At 46.2% G+C, this 20,192-nt stretch overlaps 1 protein-coding gene across 11 annotated transcripts in view; it reads right to left on the bottom strand.

Moving 5' to 3' along the window:
- Nucleotides 1–2,374: 2,374 nt before the first annotated feature.
- The window catches only part of NHSL2 (NHS like 2), a 247,155-nt gene continuing 229,337 nt past the window's right edge, over nt 2,375–20,192 (bottom strand). For 6 of the 11 annotated variants that reach the window (XM_078362921.1, XM_078362927.1, XM_078362926.1 and 3 more), the window contains 3 exons: nt 11,131–13,449; nt 9,534–9,666; nt 2,375–8,650 (listed from right to left, as the gene is read on the bottom strand). In XM_078362921.1, the coding sequence (XP_078219047.1) occupies nt 8,329–8,650; nt 9,534–9,666; nt 11,131–13,449 (2,774 nt within the window). In that variant the 3' untranslated portion in view covers nt 2,375–8,328. The other 5 variants (XM_078362922.1, XM_078362920.1, XM_078362919.1 and 2 more) reach the window with 5 other exon arrangements.

Here is a 20,192-nt window from a genome sequence, read left to right as displayed (position 1 = left end):
GTTTTCTCACTAGGGCTGAGTGCTCTGTCTAGAGCAAGTCCAAACTACATTAGGAAATGGATACATGGATATTCCGGGTTTAAAAACCAGCCTTTGGAACCTGGTGATTTCCCTAGGAAATCATAGGCTGCACTGGAATCCTATAGCCTGGGCTGACAGACTTTCCAATGACAGCCCTAACTCGTGAGATTAGTATGAGGCAGGACAGGGTACACTAGGGTGGGGGTCCCCAACCACAGATTTGGGGGAGAAGTTATGGGACAAAATAAGTAATGGAACTCAGAAATTCTCTCCTTCCAGTTTACCCCAGACCCAGGGAAGCAGAGGCACATTGGATAACAAGGATAGGTCTGGGGAAAAGAATGAGGCTTTCTACACTGAGGTAGTCAGTAATGAGAGAGAGAGAGAAAAAAAAAAGAAAGAGAGAGAGAGAGACAGAGAGCGCTCATGAAGGACACCCTATTGAAGAGTAATGATCGGCATATGCAGTCCCTCTCCACCTGCCCCTGTGCAGTCAGACTGGTCTGACAATGCAGTAGATGGGAAGGCAATGAACCACATCAGCTACTGCACAACTCAGTTATCACATGGGGCATTTCACAGAAATGCTTGTGCCAGAAGACAGTCTGAATCAGGGGTCAGCCTAAGGCTTTGCATGGCCCATGAGCTAAGAATGGTTTATGTTGGCTGGGTGTGGTGGCTCACGCCTGTAATCCCAGCACTTTGGGAGGCCTAGGCGGCAGATCACAAGGTCAGGAGATCGAGCCCATCCTGGCCAACATGATGAAACTCCGTTTCTACTAAAAATGCAAAAAAACTAGCTGGGCATGTTGGCACGCGCCTGTAGTCCCAGTTACTCAGGAGGCTGAGGCAGGAGGTTGCAGTGAGCCGTGACTGCACCACTCTACTCCAGCCTGGTGACAGAGTGAAACTCCGTCTCAAAAAAAAAAAAAAAAAAAAGAATGGTTTATGTTATCCAGAGGTTGTGAAACAAACCAATGAGCAAACAGCAGCAACAAAGAAGAATGTGCTACAGAGACCATATATAGCCCACAAAGCCTAAAATAGTTACTGTCTTGACCTTTACAGAATTTGTCAATCTCCCACTTAGATGATGGGGGAAATCTCATCAATCAAGGCTCTGGGCATGCTCGAAAAGAGAAACCAGAGGAGATCCAGGAGAAACAAGGGAACAATGGAAAATAAATGGAAATACCAATCAATTTGACCAGTGTAGCTCTAAAAGATGCACAACTTGCAATTCCACAGAATAGTAAGGTAAACATAAACTAAGGAAGGAGGCCCTAACTAAAGAGAGAGCCACACTAAGGAACATTATGCAAAGAATGTTCTGGAAAAGAGACTGCACGCGGAGCTTAGTACTGATTAGAGAATTCTGTTACTGTTTGATAAGATGGAGATGTAATTTGAGCCCAGGGATTGACAGAATATCAAGCCAAGTGAAATTTCTAGAACACAGCTAAATATCTCATGAGCATTTAACAGTCTGAAAATTTATCATAGAGATTAAGAAGGGAAGGCTAAGGTAGATTCTGGGAAAGCTAATATTGGTTGAGTTGTACCCTATTTTAAATAAACACCAAATACAAAAGTTTGCACTAAAAAAGTAGAGACATTATGAGACAATGACAAGAGGAAACTTGGTTTTTCAAAAAGAAGTCACCAGAAGGTTCCTTTACATAGGAAGTTTACCTACTAAAAAATGATACTTGATCTATAAGAAATTCATTTTTCATACAGATTTTAGGAAAATCATCCATTGTACTAAGTAGGGTGTACATATTGAATTTGGAGGAAAATGAATGTTTCTAAACTGAAAATCCGATTTGTCTTTGGATTAATGAATTAAAGAACTCTTGAACATTTTCCCTTACAGCATATATATTAGTTCATTGAATACCTGGAAAATCTATGTCATAAAAGTAGAAGCCAGCCATGGGTCTTCTATAAATGTAGTGCTTTCAATGAAACCACACTGGGCCCAAGGGCAGGAGACCTGGAATTGAGGCTTGGCCCTACTACTGACTCACTCTGTGACCTTGTATATAAGTTACTTGACCTTTCTGGGCCTCAGCTTTCTCATGTGGGAAATCAGGGAGGTTGGTCCCTTTCAGCTCTAACATTCCATGACTGCAGATAAATATAGAAATAAGATAAATACAACAATCTAGAAATAAGAAATATTCCCTAAAGTAAGCTTTGGGGTCAGTAGAAAAAGGTAGCAATGAAATATAATAAAAAGAAAGAATAAAATTTTAACCACTAGCCAGGGTAAACATATTTCATTTAAAAATTAATGAAAAGGTTTGTAATTTACAATTCATCAGGAGACTTCAGAACATACATATTGATATTTCTTTTTCTTTTTTTTTCCTTCTACTTTGGTAGAAAACATATTGATATTTCTTTGCCATCATACACATGGGGGAGGAATGAGTTTGAGGCGACTTGTACAATGAGCACAATGCTGTGTTTGCATGCATAACGTTTTATAAAATTGGATGTTAGAAAAAGATCAAGACCACGTAAGGAATAAATGTCTATAAAGCTTGGCATTACACAGAGGCTGAGAGGGGTTAACTAGTTGTTCCAGTTCAGGTTTTGTTTTTGAGTTTGTTGCTATCATATTCCACTATTTAGGCAAAAATCTTAAAATCCAATATACTTCTGCCAGAGCCTTACTGGAGAACAGCCACCATGGTGAAGACAGGGTATTTAAGAGCTGGCAATGCCGAACAAACCTAACACCTTTCTCTTTTTTCCACTTGTGAGTTAAAAAAACTTTTTTTTTTAACCCAAAGCAGGCCAGATTTGTTGGCTAAGTCAAATCAAAGATTTTGCACTTTGAGCAATTAGTTGATCCAATATGATAAGTTGTTTTTTTTTGAGCATATGCACCAGAGTCCCATAAAACATGAGAGTCCTCATTCTAACAATTTCTTAAAACCAAACAAACATATGTCTGACCACGATGACAACATACACGTCTTGGCCAGACTGGTCATTACAATGAGAGCCAAAATAATGGGAAAGGTTGGAATCAGTTGGAGAGTGATGGCTATAGTGATTCAGGGGCTTGAAGGAGTAACACCATTGGAATGCACACACACACACTCACTCCAGGGATGCTGCTGTCGCTGCTTCTGGAACTGCACTTTGAGAACCATTGGCCTAGACTTGGGGCTTTAATGAGCAAAAGTATAATGCCCATTTCACATTGCTCATTACTCATGCAAATTTCTTGCCAACCTTATTAAAAATGCCCCAGATGTGTGTCTATAACCATTTACTATGTATTCCTCTATAAATCTGTTCAAAGTATTCTAAAACTTTGCTTATTTCATATTACGTTTATATTGTTATACTTTTTGCTGCCTTTTGACAAAGGCACTTCCTTATACGTCTTTCCCACTCTCTTGTCCTTCTAAATCCCTAATAATCCTTGTCACTTGTTGCTGAAATACATCAAAGGCTTTGAAAGGACTGGGGGCTCTGGTATAGATATAGTCTCATCCTTACATGAAGCTGAACTGATAGCCCATAACAGAGATGAAATGGGGAAAGCAGAATCTTGTGTTCAGTAAAGTTGTACCTCCAATAAGTTTAATAATCACCACCAGTACTGGACAACTGACATTGGACATGGATTGGACAGTTTCACCTTTCACAAACAGGACACATTTTCACAGACTCTTTAAATCCTTGTATTCTTTTACTCAAATGGTAAGTAGTATTACTTCCATTTATGTAAAAATGTCAATGTACAGTATGAATGATCTAGGCCTTCTCAGTGGTTTTAGTAGCCATTTCTGAGAGTCCCTTGGTAGTAACCATATTGAATAGCACTGGGTATCAGGATAATTTAATTGACCATCAGCTACTAACTCAAATGATTCCAGTGATTAAGTTTTTTCTATATTCTGGAGTTAGGCATCAGGGTATTCGGCCTTTTCATGGTGAAAAATACATTTCTCCAACTAGTTGATGCCTAACATCCTGCAAGTAGAACCTCATTCCTTTGGCTTAAGGCTTTTCCCCTGTTAAAATGCAAGTGACCCTCAAAAGAGGTAGCATTAAGCCTTATAATCTCAAAGTAAATGAATTTATACCTTTCCTGAGAGCATGTTTTTCTTAGAGAGGAGGAGAATGAAGTAGGAGGCACTGAGGAGAGTTGGCGGTGGGAAGCAAAGTTTGGGGAGAATGGAGCAGAAAGAGGAGAGGGAGGATCCTGGTGACAGACCTCAACTCAGTCACTCTTTTGTTGAAGGGCTGGCCCTGGGAGCATCCCGGCTGAAATGGGTGTTAACTTGCCACCTGGAGCAGATTACTTAGAAATCAACTATGTTTTCCGATATTAACACTACTAAAGATTCTTTAATGTATAGGCATACAAAGACTTATAGCAATGGAAAAATAGATAGCAATAAAATATTTGGTGCAACAAGAGATAGGGAGTTTCCTCCCATCCCAAATCAGGACTATACTTGTTCATAGGAAGAAGATAAACTGATATTAAAGAGTGCAAATCACAGGGCTGGGACAAGGGTAAGGCACTTGCATGGCCCTGAAAGTGGGCACCTCTTTGAATTTTGTGCCCTAGGCGCCTTGCTCACCTCACCCTAGTCCTGGCCCTGGCAAATCATATTAAAGCGAAAGCTTACCATTGTGTCACAGACTTGATGATAATGGAAGGCTGAATGAGTGAGGAACAGGGCACTGAGCATCAACATGTCTTTTTCCTGAATTGTTCATTGATGAGGAAGAGGGCAGGTGCACGGACAGATCTGCTCAGACTGATAGGTATGGAGGAAACTGCAATAGGGTCTGTGTTGTCTAGATAGTTACACTGGATGTCAGGTGCAATGCTTGTTAGGAGAGCCTGGTAGGATCTCCTCTGTCTTTGTACGTTCAAGGTAATTTATCCAGATCAACTGTCAGTTTGTGGTCATTATGCTAACATTAATTATTTTGGTTCCTGTTGTTTCCTTTATGGGTGAGTTGTTGTCTAGGGATGCAGTTCATGGGATTTGGGGCTGAGAGATAAGCTGGGGCTGGGGTGGTGGGGAGGACCAGTCAAGAGCTGAGGCAGGCCAAGCTGTGCAGGCAAAGGAGAGGAGACACCAGCAAAGCTTGCTATTGTACTAAGAATAACTACCCTCACAAACATGTACTGACTATCTACCAAATGCAAAGCATCCTTGGTTACCAATTAACCTTCTCTCCAGGGGATAGAGACTAGATCAAAGTCAGGCTAGCAGAGCCATCTGTTGCTACTGGTTGGAATGGGGAGGAGAAAAGGGGGTAGGGATGACTTGAAATGGAAGCTGACCTTCTAGAGCCAACTTCATTTCACTCAAATCTCTATTATACATTCAAAAATTATCATTATCATTTGTACTAGTAATTGTAGTAGTGGTGGGTTCTCTGTAAGCCTTCCTGAGGGGCTTTCAGCCTCTCTTCTCCAGTAGTGGCAGAGTAGGTGCAGAAGGCAGCAAACATTGTGGTAAGTGCCTGGGTGGGAGAGAGAGTGCTGTTATGATAATCAGAGGCAGGAGAGAGGTTGAGTGTTAGGAGTGGGGAAGATGCTTGGTGTTCTGTTAATCAATGATTAGTAGACATTTTACAGTTTGGTTCTTTATTTTGGGCTACATCAACCTGTTGCAAAATATTAAATGAGGCCAGGCACAATGCCTTACCCCTTTAATCCCAGCACTTTGGGAGGCCAAGGCAAGAGGGTTGCTTGAGCCCAGGGATCCAAGACCAGCATGGGCAACATAGCAAGACCCCATCTTTACAAAAAATTAGTTTAAAATTTAAATGAATACTTCCAGTCTTAAATGTTCTCTCTAACCCTATGATTTCTGCCCTGAATCCTCTTGTGCTAATGGGAATACCGCTGGGTGGGGCATAGTGATGATGTAGAAGATACTCTAAAAATTCCAGGCGTATAGGGGATTGTAGAGGAAGGCAAGACTAAGGGTAATGACAAACACAAAGATGTCTGAGCATTCAGCTTTAGAATCTTTGGGAAAACCTCCAGAGGTAGCAAGGTGAGGGGAAAGGCAAAACCCACAGAAGTAGTAAATGAGAAACTTCCAGAAAAGTCAGCAGAAGTAACAAGGCCTATATTATGTCAGTCCCATACTCAGCTTTAACGTTTAACTACTCATAATGGTTCCCAAGGAGCAGACCCTGGTGTTCTTTCACTTTTGCTAAGCAAAAGCACAAACACCCCTTCATTTTCTACAGAGGAAAATATTTGTTTTTTGGAATTCTGAGTCTGGAGCAGACAAATGTGGCATTCATATATAAACTGAGGCCAAGGATGAATTGATTTTATTTCAGGCAAAATCCCTAAAATTTGGAATTTGGTTAAGATCTTCACACCAAGTAGTTCCAAAATCTTCAAAAGCAACTGGGCCTAGCTATTTATTAAGTGTCTTCTTTCTAAATCAGAAAGAAGTACTGATTGCAAGGGAGTTGGGGGGACCTGGCCTGCTTCCATAAATCTCAGATTCAGAACTCTAACAAGAAAGGGTCTAGGCCTAGGGCTTCTCTTGCGAGGGAAGTTTTCTCAGTACTGAGTGTGGTTTTTCAGCTGCTCGGTCCAGCTGGAGTGTGGGCAATTAAGCTAAGACATAGCTTCTCATTGGACAATACGACCTGTCAAAGTTGAGATCTGATTATCTCTGGAACTCTTACTGTATCCTCCAGGAGGTTCACCATTGAATCTGTTGGGTGGGGATTAAGTAGGAAGGGGCCAGGGAACCCTCTTTGTGAAGCTCGCTATGATTTCATTCGACTCTTCTTTTTGCCTCTTGAAGACGGTAGACAATTAACTTTCCATCATTGATCAGCAGATTTTCTTTGCTCAATGCTTTGTCTCCTCCCCAGACCTCCCAGAAATCAGGCATGCAAAAATCAAATGAATCACTGCTCTTGCTCTGCTTAGAAAATTGAGCTGACAAGAATAGTTAGTGCCTATAAGCTTCATGGGGGTGGGGGTGGTGTAAGGTCACAATGATTATTCTGAAGCTCTTTCAGTATGCCATTTACCCAGGTTCTTATGCTCTCCCGCTGCAAGGTTAGTTGAAAGCTGGTCAAACAGCAGAACCCAAATGGCAAAAAGTAGCCCTTTGTGTGTGTGTGTGTGTGTGTGTGTGTGTGTGTATGTGTGTGTGTGCATTGTGGGCCATAGCAACTGGCAAGACTGCCTTTTAGGTTTTGGATAGATTCTTGAAGTTTATATGTTCTTGGTTTTTTGAACAGAGTCAGACTTCCTTTAAACAAAACCAAACCAACCACAAACCATGATCTGAATTGACTGGTGAGGGGCAAGATGCACTTACTTTCCATTCTCCTTGAGCCTTTGATGATGCTATTCTTTCAATTAATCACTTCCTGTAATGAATGTTCTATGCAAATAAAATGAGAGTTCTTAGAATGCAGCATGAGCTGGGCACAGATCCTGTCTATCACTGTTGACAGACACATGGAGGATATCAAGGTGCACTTGTGAGTTACCTCGGCTAGATCTGAGTGAACAAATGGCTGTCTTGTTTGTCGGTCAAGCTTGGTTCATTCAAAGCAACCCAGTCCTGGTCTTTTCTAGGTAATGGGGGGGGGGTCTATATGTTTATTGAAACTCATCACCCTGATCTCCGTGTAGACAATCAAACTGAAAAAGGCATTAAGTTTCTGGACGGAGTCACAGTCATATTTTGCACCACAAAAGCCATCCAATCAACCCCATGTGGAAATAAGTATACCCCACAAACCTCTCACGAGTGCAGGGGAAAGCTAAACTGTGGTTGAGGAGGCATCAGAGTCTTTCTGTATTTGTACACAGAGCCATCAGAGCCTCCCCAGGAAAGTGAATAATGAGCAATGGCACCCTATGCCCCCCAGGTTTGGCAGCCTCCAATCTGCTCTCACATTGCACTCCTTAGTGACAGAAGCCAGTGATGGAGCAGCTGGGTCATTGAATTGAAAAACTGGCACATATGCCCTGGCATCTAAAAATTTCTTCTTAGTTAGTGCACACCACTGGGGGAAAGTAAGAAGAAAGTTGGGAGTCAGTCACAACAAGCTTATAAGTATGAAAACATAAAAATGTCTGAAGATGATTAAGTGCCAGATGATTTTAGCTCTAGATGAAATAGCCTCTCTCCTGCTGTCCAGAGTATGAGTTAATGTGAAAGAAATGTAGGCTCTGTTGTTATTCCCAAAGTTCTGTTTAAAGACCCTTTCTCTTCCTCCTTCTCTACTCAAATTTAGTAAGTAAACCCTGCTTGTTGAGCCCAGGACTTAGATACTGGGGTTATCAGTGGTTTCATAGTCTTTTGAAAATTGTGCAATAATTCTCCGAGCCAGTGGGTTAGTGGTCTTCAGCAGTTCAGCTGCTGAGGGACGAGACCTTGGAGTTGCCTTACTTCCCTTCTTCTGTAGCAAGGCCTTGAAATCATCGTTTCTGCCAGCATCTAGGTTGGCACTGCTGCCTGACCCTGCGGTGGTGGTAGACTCACTGATTGGAAACTCAGCTGTGTTCTTTATTGGTGAGTGGGAGCTCGGTCTGCCGCCCACAGAGGCCTCACCAGGTTCCTTCCAGCCGAGCAGCTTCCTTTTGGACCTAGATAAGAGGAAGTCTGGTTTGAGTGAGTTCATGCAGCAGACATTTATGCTTCACAGACCCCCATGTCTGTGACACACTCCAGGCGGCAGCCCTGCAAGCAGTCATATTGACTTGCTTTTTCTCTCTCTCACCTCTAAATCCTCAGAGCCCCTTGTTGGACCCTCCTGTCCCCACATTCCTTTCAATGTCCCCAGCTGGAGTCACTTGTCCTGTGCCTGTAGGCTCAGTTCTGCCCAGGTTCTGGGACCAAGGACAAATTTCAGGAGTCAAGGCTAGTAGCTCAGCGACTCTGAATCAGAACAGCCTGGGGACTGATCCTGTTCTGAACTGGTGCTGTAGCTCCAATAATAAAGTCTTGCCAGTTTTCTTGTCACTGAACCCCTGCCTTGTAACCCTGTCCAATAACTGGTCCCCATCTAATTCCTCCTTGCCTAAGTTCCTGTTTTGATATGCTGCCTGGTGCCCCACGTCACCTCTTGATGGGAGTTTTTGGTCCAAGGAATTCTGTTAAGGGTTAAATGTCTTTGACTATAGACAGAGCTAAGAGAGAGCAGATGGAGCCACAATAGGCCAAGTGGTTGCTAGGAGACAAGGGGCCTCTCACTCAGCACCTGGTCCTCCTCTTCTCTCCCTTCCTCCACTTTACCCAATGATGTCAGTGAATTTAAGCTGTGAGGCCCTGGACTGTGCTCACATATATGGGTATCTGAACTTAGCCTCCAGATGCAATTCTAATGGCTGCTTAGAGGTAGCAGTTTTCCTAATTTTTAATTTTTTTCTTTTTCTTTTACAGTTAGGATTTCAAAATGGAATAGCAGTTTTTCTTTAAGTACAAAAAGGGAAGGCAATTGCAATTAGAATTAAGGAAATTGGTGCAGACCTGTGTATCACAGTAAATAAATCTTCAGTTGTGCGTGAAGCCACAAACACGTCATCATCATCCTCCGCAATCCATTCAGCTGTTTTATCACTGATTAAACTTTTTTCTTCGGTGCCTTGTTCCACAGAGCTCCCTAGATATAAACACCAACAGGAATGACTTTGACCACAATAGATAGGACAAAGCACATTCTCATATGTTATTTCGTTTGATGTTCAAAGCAACTCTGTGAGAGCAGCAGGGTGGAGAGAGATTTTTAATATCTCCATTTTGCAGAGGAGGAACATGAAGTTCAGAAGCTTAATGATTTGCCCAAGGTGGAGTGAGTGGTGAAGTTCAGCATGGATCCCTGTTCTCTCATGCCTTTGTCATTACAACAGGTGGCCCGAGCATTCTCTTGTTTGAAACACTGTATATCCTTTCTCTAAATGAAGGAGCTGGGAGTTATCTAAAGTAGTGACTCTCACCGGGTGGGTGAGAGTGGGACCTATTTGAATCTCAGAGGGGAGCCTGTGGAGTCTGAGGAAGCGTTTTCTACAACTACTTATGGCTTTGATTTATTTGCTTGGCTTAGTCATGATTGACTCATATTGAAAGTCCAAACCTGCAAACAGAAGGCCATGACATTTTGACTTTTGGTATTAAGGGCTCAGAAAAGGATGAGAAACATGGATGAACCTTGATAACATTAAGCTAAGTGGAATAAGCCAGTCACAAAAAGACAAATACGGTATGATTCCACTTATATGAGGTGTCTAGAGTAAAATTCATAGAGCCAGGAAGTAGAATGGTGGTTGCAAGGGAGGAATCTGCGGGGAGAGGGAAAGAGGAGTTGTTGTTTACTGGGTGCAGAGTTTCAGTTTTGCAAGATGAAAGGAGTTCCGGAGATTGGTTGCTCAACAATGTGAGTGTGTTTAACAGGAATGAACTGCACGCTTAAACATGGTCAAGATGGTAAATGTTATGGGTACCACAATGAAAAGAAAAAGAGACAGAAAAAGAAAGGATGAGAAATGTTACGCATTATGTTTCATGGTTCCAGGAAGAGCCAAAGAACTCAAACCATCCAAGAAAGTGAGCTCCCTTTCCCCTGGAAGGCACAAACAGAGGCTGCTGGTGGCAACATATTTCATTGTTTCAGATGCCTCCAAGCCTTGCCATGGCACTTGAACTCAGTCTGGGGGGGCTATTGAGTCCCACGTAGGAAACTAAGTTCAGTGCAGCCAATGAAAAATATTGTACAGTGAGGTGGAGAAGTAGTTCCCATGACAGGATGCATGCTTGACTAGGGAGGTGGGATGCTGAAGTCCTAGGGTACTAGAACCTAGCTTGATTTCATTATCTTAGCAGTAGGGTTTAGAGGGGAGAGTAGCCTAAACTGGGTCTTGGAGATCTGCCTCGGGCCAGTCTTGATCTCAAGGGCAGCAAGGCCTGCACGTGGCTCCTATTTAGAGTAACCCAAACCCTCAAGAGGTGCCCACTACTGACTTGGGATCAGGATAATTATTCTGGGGCATCTGCTTCCATCTCTGGCACTCCATTCTCACCCTCATCTCTCCTGTGATTGAAGGAAAAAGCCAGCAGACAGTTTACTAACCCAGAAGGCTTGCCTCCCTTTCACTCTCAGCCTGCGGAGTTGAAGTCACTTTTTGACCAGGTGATTGCAGGTCATCACCAGCTGGGGGGCACTTGACATCTTCCTCCAGCGTGATGATGGGGCTGAGAGAGAGCCTTGGTTCTGACACACAGGCCTCCATTTGAGCTGTGGGAGAGGTGAGAGGCAGGTACAGCACGCTGGGTTTTTTTGGTACAGGAGGTGGAATCTTGCCTTTCTTTTTCTCAGCTTCTTCCTGGCTCTGGAGGCTAATTCTTTCAGGCAAGGCCCTCACCTTGGGGCCCTCATCCTCCACACTTCCCTGGGGAAGCTGCTGTGTTCCTGAGAAGAAAGCACCAGAAGAACTGGCAAAAGGTGTGAAAACAAGAGATGTGGGTGCTGTTGACTCCCCTGGGCTTCTTCCATCTGGGAAGCTGGAGGACTTTGGTTTCCGCACCACTGTGTAGCTGTCTTGAGGGAGTTGTCTCACATGTTGAATTGAGCTCCTGGGGGGCATAGCCAAGGTTGGTGAAGTTAGTGGGTACTCCTCGGGGACAGATGGTGGCTTGTGGACCAAGCTTGGAGGCCTTCGGGCCACTGGAGGCTTCTCAGCTACAGGAGGTTTCATCTTTCTCTCTGGCAAGGTGAAGACTTCTGCTCTGGTTTCTTCAGCACAGTCAGGGCTCTCAATGTCATCTTCCGGCTCAGACTTGCTGACCGACCTCAGGCGAACAGAACGTAGGTCGTACTGAGTAACCATGGGCATGATTGGCTGGTTGGGACTAGTTTTCTGGGCCAGCTTGGCACCAAAATTTGTCTCTGAGTGATGCCGACTCACCTTGGTTTTGCTTCGGACGGAGATGCTCATCCCAGACAGATCCAGGTTGGGTGAAGAGGTCAGTGGTAGGTCAAATGATAGCCGTGACTTGGAAAATCTCTCCATTGGTGACGTTGGGGGTAGTGATGATTTCCTCTCAGGTACCACTGGACGTACTCGGACACTGCTGCTTGGATGGGGTAAGTGGCCCATGGTCAAGGACATGGAAACAGTGGGAGTTGGTGTCTCTGACTGGCTGGAATAGCCACTGGAGGGTGACATCAGTCCCGGGGGCCTTCCTGGGGAGGATATCTCCCTAGCTTCCACTTCGATGGAGAGTTGGGAAGGTGTAGTGGCTCTGGAGGTGGAAGGCGAGGCAAGAGACTCTGAGCTGCCCTGACCTTGGGTGCACTCAATGACTGTGGTGCCGGTGGCAGTGCTGGAGCTGGACAGGGATTGGTAGGTGTCACCAGACTTCCAGTCAGTAAGATACCAGTGGTGGGAGAATTGTGTACCTTCTGGATCTTTCAGGTTTGGCACAGCTGGGTGACCCTGAACATCTGGGTGGGACGAGTGATGTCCTTGGTGTTCCAAGGAGAGGCAAAGACTCTTGGGCCTCTGGTCCTTGGATAGTGCTTCAGGCAAGAGGCCTGGCTCATCTTTGACTAGTGAGACACTGCGTGTTGGTGGGGAAGGCTTCTTTTTGGCCTTTCTGAGTGAGATACTCTTGGACCTCTGCCTTCTGTGCTGGGCCTCTTGTTGGGCAGTAAGGGAGGCGATGTTGTCAGCACTGTTACTGCCCTCAGAGCTCGTACTGGCAAAAGGCAAGGCACAGGCCTCACTGGCCTTCTGCTCCTCATCATAGTCAACATCTGTGGTGCCTGAGTCTGTGGGCACAGACAGTGACCGCTCCCGGAATCTGCTGGCTCCACCGGGGCCTGTCTCCAGCCTCGAGGTCCCACTGGTCAGAAGGCCAATCTTGGAGGTTCTTTCTGGCATGTGCCTTCGCTGAATAAGGCGCTCAGGGTAGCCAGCTGACCCACTGCATCCTGCTGGGTTATCATGAGTGACAAGGACAGTAGCAGCCTCCTTAGGAACCAGAGGTGGGACTGTGTTCACAGAGACCCAAGAATTCCCACAGGAAGGATTTTTCCCACTTTCATTGACTTGATTGCTCTTGCTGGTGGCACTTGGAGTCATGTAGGTAAAAGCATCTGCCTTCCAGGAAGTGGAGAAGGTTGATTCTGTAGGTCCATTGCAAGAACTGGGGACACTGTACACCATTCCCATACTCTCCATGCCAGGAGGGTTTGGGCCACTTTGTGCCTGGTGAGGTTCGTCTGGCTCACTGGAAGGAGTTCTCAGTACTGGCGCGGTAAGACTTGGGAACCGAGCGTCCTGACCAACTGCAACTCTTCCATGAACCCCTTCTGGAACTGAGTGACTGGGCCTGATGTCGGAGGTGATCGAGTGGGCCGCACTGCCTGCTGGGCTGATGCTGTGACCTGGAGGAAATAAACACAGAACATGAGCACTGCAGCAAGGGATCTCCCACCAGCTGTTTTGAGACAGGAGCACCATCTTTTTGCCAGGAAGCATTTTTGCCAACAGTTTGGTTAGAATTCCTTGGTTCTTCTCTCCGATAGATGAGGATGCTGTGGAAGTTGGGTCCTTGCCTGTCACCCCACAGTGAATCACAGGGTGCCCTTGAATGGTCCATATGGCTGTCAAATACTTTCCATCTTTGATTATTCCCCTTAGAGCTGAAGTGTCATGTGGGACTACCTTGCATTTTTCCCATACTTTCACCCCAGGCTCATAAAACTATCACAGACCTCAGTGTTCATCCATTCAGAGATGAGAGTAGAGGGTTTCGAACTAAGGACAGCATGCTGTGACTTTTGGCTCCAGCAGTAACTCTGGAGTATGACCAAGCTGCAGAGCTTAGAGTCTGGCTGCATTGTTCGTGCCTGTCACTTCTAGGCTTTGCAATATAAGGCTGAGGATAACCTACAGATGTGAGGAAACCATTGGATGTTCCAAATCCCCAAAGGTTTTCTCATACACACAAACAATTAATACTGTCATGTCATTAGTAGTAGTAGTAGTAGTATTTTGACTACTACTGCTATGAGAATTTGTAGTAACAGCCACCATTTGTTGGACACTGACTATGTACCAGGCACATGGTAGGCAAGTTACATACAATAACACTAATCTTCATGCTAATTCCACTGGGTTGGTATTATTATCCCCAGTTTATAGATGAAGAAGCTGAGGCTCAGAGAAGTTATGTACCTTGGCTAAGGTCTTCCGGTTAGTAAGTGGAGAAGCCAGGCTCTTATCCTCTGCTATCTCCCTGGGCTGTGCTCTTTGGCCAGCATTCACTTAATGGTAGTAATGGTTCTGTTAAGATGATGGTGAGGATCCCTCTCCCCTCATCTATTTGCCTAAGTTTGGCATATCTGGTTATATTACATTTATAATGGGAAACAATGTAATGGATTCATTAGCCCAGGAGACCTACTCTCCGTATTCAGTTGCCGCCCTTGATGAGAGGCCCTTAGCTATTCTTAATTCCCATACTGGCTTTTTCAGGACATCGGAAGGCCCCCCTCCCAATTATTCCTGTTCCCCATCACCACAGTATGACCTGAGTGGCAGGATTGGTAGGAGTGGGTAAGGGAAATGGACTGGGGAGTCAGCTGTGGTGGGGTCACCTTGGTCTCGCTGGGAAAAGTTAGAGAATCCAATAATGGTCCGCCTCCGCCTCAGGGTGGACTTGGGGTTCACGGCTGTCTCTGTGTTAAACAATGAGTGTCGCAAACTTGCATGTTTATCGAACTGCTGCCCTGTAGCCAAAATAAAGACACTTGGGTGCATCCTGATTTCTGTTTAAAGCATAGTGGAAACTGGCCCAAGGTAGGAGAAGGAATGATGGCAGTCGTGATGAGCATGAATAGCGTCCAAGACAGGTGGCACTTCTTCCCCATCCTTCCCAATTTGGCCCTGGGCATGCATGCTGGGTTTCCCAGGCATGGAAGTGGCAGTGGTTTTCAACACTGGGGTACATACTGAAATCAACTGGGCAGCTGTTGAAACTGCAATACCTGGCCCCCACCCCAGAACACTGAAATCTCTGAGAGTAGGGCTCACATAGAAACATTTTCTAGAAGTCTTCAAGTGATTGTTCAGAGGTACAGCCAGGGGTGAGAACCACTGGTATAAAGCAGCAGGCTGTGACTAGATGCTGCTTGATTGTGATCTTTTCTCAGAGAAGGCCTTTATATGGGCCAGGCGAGGCCAGTGTCTCCAAGAGGCTGCCCTACTGCCCTCCACCATCCAGGAAGATGCCTGATAGTCTGTCCTACAGTTGCCTCGTCATGTTTTACCAAATCTGGCCCACAGCATGGTGATTGAGCTCTATTTCCTTCTCTCTCTCTCTTTTTCTTTTTTTCTGGCACTGACTTTTCAATTCAGGAAAATTATTCACACAAATTATAGTTATCATTTTCTCTGAGTGACATGGTACTTTCAAAATACCTGTTAATTCAGTTTGTTTACTGACTCGATAATGTTTTCAAATGTAATAAAATTAAAATGGAAGATTTACTTAATAATATGCCTTAATATTATTAAAAAAATTTTAGAGCTCTATTTCTATTAAAGTGCTGGGTCAGTCTTTGGGTTCTGGAAAATGCCTGGGTCAGAGTCAGGGCAAGGTAGGGTGATGGGGCAAGGTCTGTGGTTCCCCCTTCCTTTCTCTCATTCAGTAGCTGGCTAGCCAGACCCTCCCACACCAGCCACACAGCCGCATACATTCACAGACATCTCAGCAGGTGGCTCTGTGGGCAAAGCTCAGTGACAGCCTCACTGAGAGGAAGATAGACATTTATTTATTTATTTAGAGACAAAGTCTCACTATCACCCAGGCTGGAGTGCAGTGGTGCTATCTCAGCTCACTGCAACCTGTGACCCCTGGGGTCAATCAAGCCTCCCACCTTAGCCTCCCAAGTAGCTGGGGCCACAGGTGTGCGCCACCACACCTGGCTATTTTTTTGTATTTTTGGTAGAGATGGGGTTTCACCATGTTGCCCAGGCTGATCTTGAATTCCTGAGCTCAAAGTATCCACCCACGCTAGCCTCCCAAAGTGCTGGAATTACAGGTGTGAGCCACTGTGCCTGGCCAAGATAGACATTTAGACACAAAATGTTCAACATCACTTCTGGAGTCTTTCCTCATAAGCCCTCACTCCTTTTGGTATATTTCCCTAGGCTGTGGGCTCTATTTCCTGCCTCTGATTTTCTGAAATGATGCCAGTGATAGTGGAGGACCCCATATCCAGGGAGCATTGCCATGTGTGGCCAGAGCTGTCCTCCTCATCTTCATCAACATTTCCCAGCAGAGCACAGGCTGGCACTGGCTCACAGGACCCCTCTGATCCTTTTAGGTTACTGAGATCACAGTTTCATCATGTCACTGGCCCTCTCTCCTCAAATGACTGGCCCTCCTTCTATTCACTTTAAAGCTGATGGAGTGTAGATCATGGATTAATAGTGAACATGGTATACTGTGCCATATGCCCCCAGAGCCACAGCCAGCTGGGCTACCTATAATATATCATGTTACCCACTCTCAAAGTTGTACTGGGTCCCCTTTTGGTCTTTTTGGCCTTAGGACCTTTCTACCACTTATTTTCTTGAAAACTTTGCCAAACAAGTTGAGGAGGCCCACCTTGCTAGAAGACTAGTGTCCAGCAAAAGTGCCACCAGACCTTTGGTCTGTGCCCAGGAGTGATCCTGCCTTGTTTTCACCAGCACTCCAAACCCTTCTCCTGCTTCGGCTCCTGTCAGTGTACTGCAAACCCAGCTCTGGGCACAAGAACTTGTCTTTCCCAGACCCAAACAGAACTCACAAACTTTAAGTTTCCATATATGCTCTGATGAGCACACAAATTCATAAGCCTTTGGAGCTTAATGTTAAGAAAATTTGGTTTGCTATCAAATGGTCTCATTAGGGTGGCAGTGCCAGGAAGGGGTGAAGAAAGAGCAGCCAGAGTCCCCTCTTCTGCATGCTTCCATTCCCTGGCAAGAGCCATGACTGTGACAGCGCAAGGTGAGCTGGTAGCAAAGAAAGTCTCACTTCCCTCCCACAGCACCCAGTGCATCGAAGAGGATGGCCTGTAGAGGGATGAAGAGAAGCAGACAGAGGTGGTGCTAAGCAACTCTACCAGAGATGTTGATGGGCACAATGTCAGACTGTGTGGAGCAAGGCTGAGGCCACCGCTTCTCCTCTAGGATGGGCAGAGGGAAGAAGCTATTCCAGGCAGTTTGCTTGTCGGCTGTGGTAGACAGGCTCAGGGAGGCCCCGGGGGCCCTCACACCCTGGGTGGTAGTTTCATCCTCACTCAGCTGCCGTTTTGTAGGCTGTTGGGAGAGAAGGTGATGGAAAGGGTGTACTCCTGCCTGGCGATAAGCCAGTGCCCACAGGATGGCTGTTTGGGCTGGGTAGTTAGAGGCTTCATCTGGGAGGCAGAAAAGCATGGACAGGCCGCCAGGCCAGACACTTGCTGTGCAGGGCCCATCTGGGTGGGGCCTCAGGGTAGCTCTCCTGGTGAGCAGAGGTGAGCAGCTTCCAGTGGGTAATGTAAGCAGCTGGAGGTCTCCTGTCAGTGGGTGCATGCTGGCTCTCCCAGGTGGGGGATGAGGCAACTCACCATCAATACAAACTCCAGACGCCTGGCAGACTGGGGCCTTGGGTTGGGGGTGGGCTCAGGGGCCTCATCAGAAGAGCGAAAGGTCTGCCCCAGAAGTCTGGCCTCCGAGTACTGTTCCTCATATTCTTCTGAAAAATAGCACAGTGGAGACACACTCTAGGGTGCCACGGCCAAGCGCTGGGCTGGGGAAGGGTCACCAGCCAGGGCTCTTGCTCTAGCTGTGAGGCCTGACTCTCATTGTTTCTTTAGGCTATTTCCGGGTGTTTGAGATTTGGAAATGGTAAAGTGCTTGCTTCCCAGGATCATGAGGGTTGAGAAGAGAAAGTCAGTACATTCATGCTGTGGTGGTTTGGGGACCAAGCCCTTAACTCAATAACCCCCACTTAGAGTGCTCAATTACGAAAAGAGGTTCAGGATGCAGACACCTTTTGCTACTTTGGACTGCAAGGTCCTGTCTTTGAAGCCCTGCAGCTCTTCAGGTTTTCTGCGACCCTACCATGGAAATGACCTGTGTAAAGCAAGAAGAGATTTACACCCAGAAGTCCAATCTGGAGTTCTCTCTTGGATGTCAAGAACTCTTACTTGAGCTTTTGTGGGTCAGGTTCCCTGCACCTTAGTCCCGCTGCGAATGGTGTCAGGTCTAAGGAGGACTAAGGTGAAGGAGAGGGAAGGAGGAGGTGACAGCATAAAAGAGGCAGAAGTTCAGTGGCATCATCAGTGAATATGGATACACAAGATTTGAATGGGGTTGACTGAAGTGATGAATTTGATGAATACATGAAGACAGTAAGAGTAGAGAAGGAACATTCATGCTCAATGTACACCCAACAAAGACTCTTAGAATCATAGAGATTTGGGGTTGTTTTTAGGGTTCTTTGACCCAACACCTCATTCTGTGTCCAGACTCCCTCCTCAGTAGCCCTTTTAGGTGCTTCTTCAGCCTCAGTGCACACACCTGCAGGTAATAGGAGCTCCCTCCCTCCGAAGGCAGCTAATTTCTTCCACGGACACTTGGGGCTGTCAGGCCTGTCAGAAAGCTCTTCCTTATCTGGAGGTGAAATGTGCCTCCTTCTGGGTTTCCACCCACTGGTCCTAATTCTGCCATGGTAGCAACACAGAGCACATCGACTCTTTTGCTGTGTGGCAACTCCTTTGTTATCTGAGCACAAGGCTCATGGTGACCCTTGGCATCTTGCTTTTCCAAGGTCACCACTGCCCTGGTAGGGTGGGGGTTATGGCTGTCATCCTATTGGTGGCCCATCAGCAGTTTTCTAGTCACCATTAGAGTTAACCTTCATTAATATAGATAAAGGAGTGCTGACTAGACCTCTTTTCATGCTTAACATCCACTGAGCACCTCTTGGGGGATGAGGAGGGAATCCAGCTGTGTTCCAGGTGCTTCTGCAAACCTAAGAGTAGTTAAGATATGATCTTTTTTTTGAGACGGAGTCTTGCTATGATGCCAAGACTGGAGTGCAGTGGTGTGATCTCAGCTCACTGCAGCCTCTGCCTCCTGGGTTCAAGCGATTCTCTTGCCGCAGCCTGCTGAGTAGCTGGGACTACAGGTGCCCGCCACCACGCCCGGCTAATTTTTGTATTTTTAGTAGAGATGGGGTTTCACTGTATTGGCCAGGCCGGTTTTGAACTCTTGACCTCAAGTGATCCGCCCTTCTTGGCTTCCCAAAGTGCTGGGATTACAGGCGTGAGCCACCGTGCCTGGCCGTAAAATGTGATTCTTTACGTCGAGAAGCTCAGGTTGGTTAGGAGGACAAAATAGGTGACCCCTGGGTGCTGTGTAATTGGGCTTACTTTGGTGAGGTAGTAGCTACCCAGGGGGCAGTTATTGCAAGAGCAGAGTGAGTGAAGCCTAGAGTGGGAGATCCTGCAGATGCCCCGTTTGTCTTCTGGTGCCAGGATCCAAAAGGCATAGGAGATGTGGCAAGAGGCGGGGGCTGGAGGGAATGTGGGCCCACATTGTGGGAGTCTCCCACCCAGTTCTCGGTGAATGGCATGACTTATGACCCTGCCTCAGTCTCTGTCCTTGTTTCCCCATGGGGTACTGAGCTGAAAAAAACGGGGTGGTGGGGGAAAACAGCCCTGGAAATAGCCTCTTTCAGAATTATTAGGCTGAAAGGTGAAACCTGGAAACTGCTTTGTCGATTGGTTTTAAACTGTTTTCTCTGTTTCTCTCGCTGGTCCCTTCCTCTTTCTTCTTTGCCTCCCTCCTGCCGCTGCGTATCTTTCCTCTGGGCTCGGCCGCAGCTCCCCTCCCTCTCGGTACCTTGCAACAGGCTCTGGAGATTGAGCTGCGCCTCTCGAAGCAGCTCCTCTACACTCGGAGGCCTGCCCGAGGAGAGGAACACGTTCACTGGCTGTCGCCATGACGACCTCGAGTGGGCAGTCGCTGTCGCATTTTCCCGACCCGAGTTAGCTGCAGCTAGGGAAGGAGAGAGTCAGTGAGAGGCACAGACGAGCTGGAGGAGTGGGGAGCGGCGCGCGGCGGCCAGTGGGCGCCCGCGGTTCCCCAAGGC

Source organism: Callithrix jacchus, chromosome X (genome assembly GCF_049354715.1).
Source record: "Callithrix jacchus isolate 240 chromosome X, calJac240_pri, whole genome shotgun sequence".
Taxonomy (NCBI): domain Eukaryota; kingdom Metazoa; phylum Chordata; class Mammalia; order Primates; family Cebidae; genus Callithrix; species Callithrix jacchus.
This window is presented reverse-complemented; position numbering and strand designations above follow the sequence as displayed.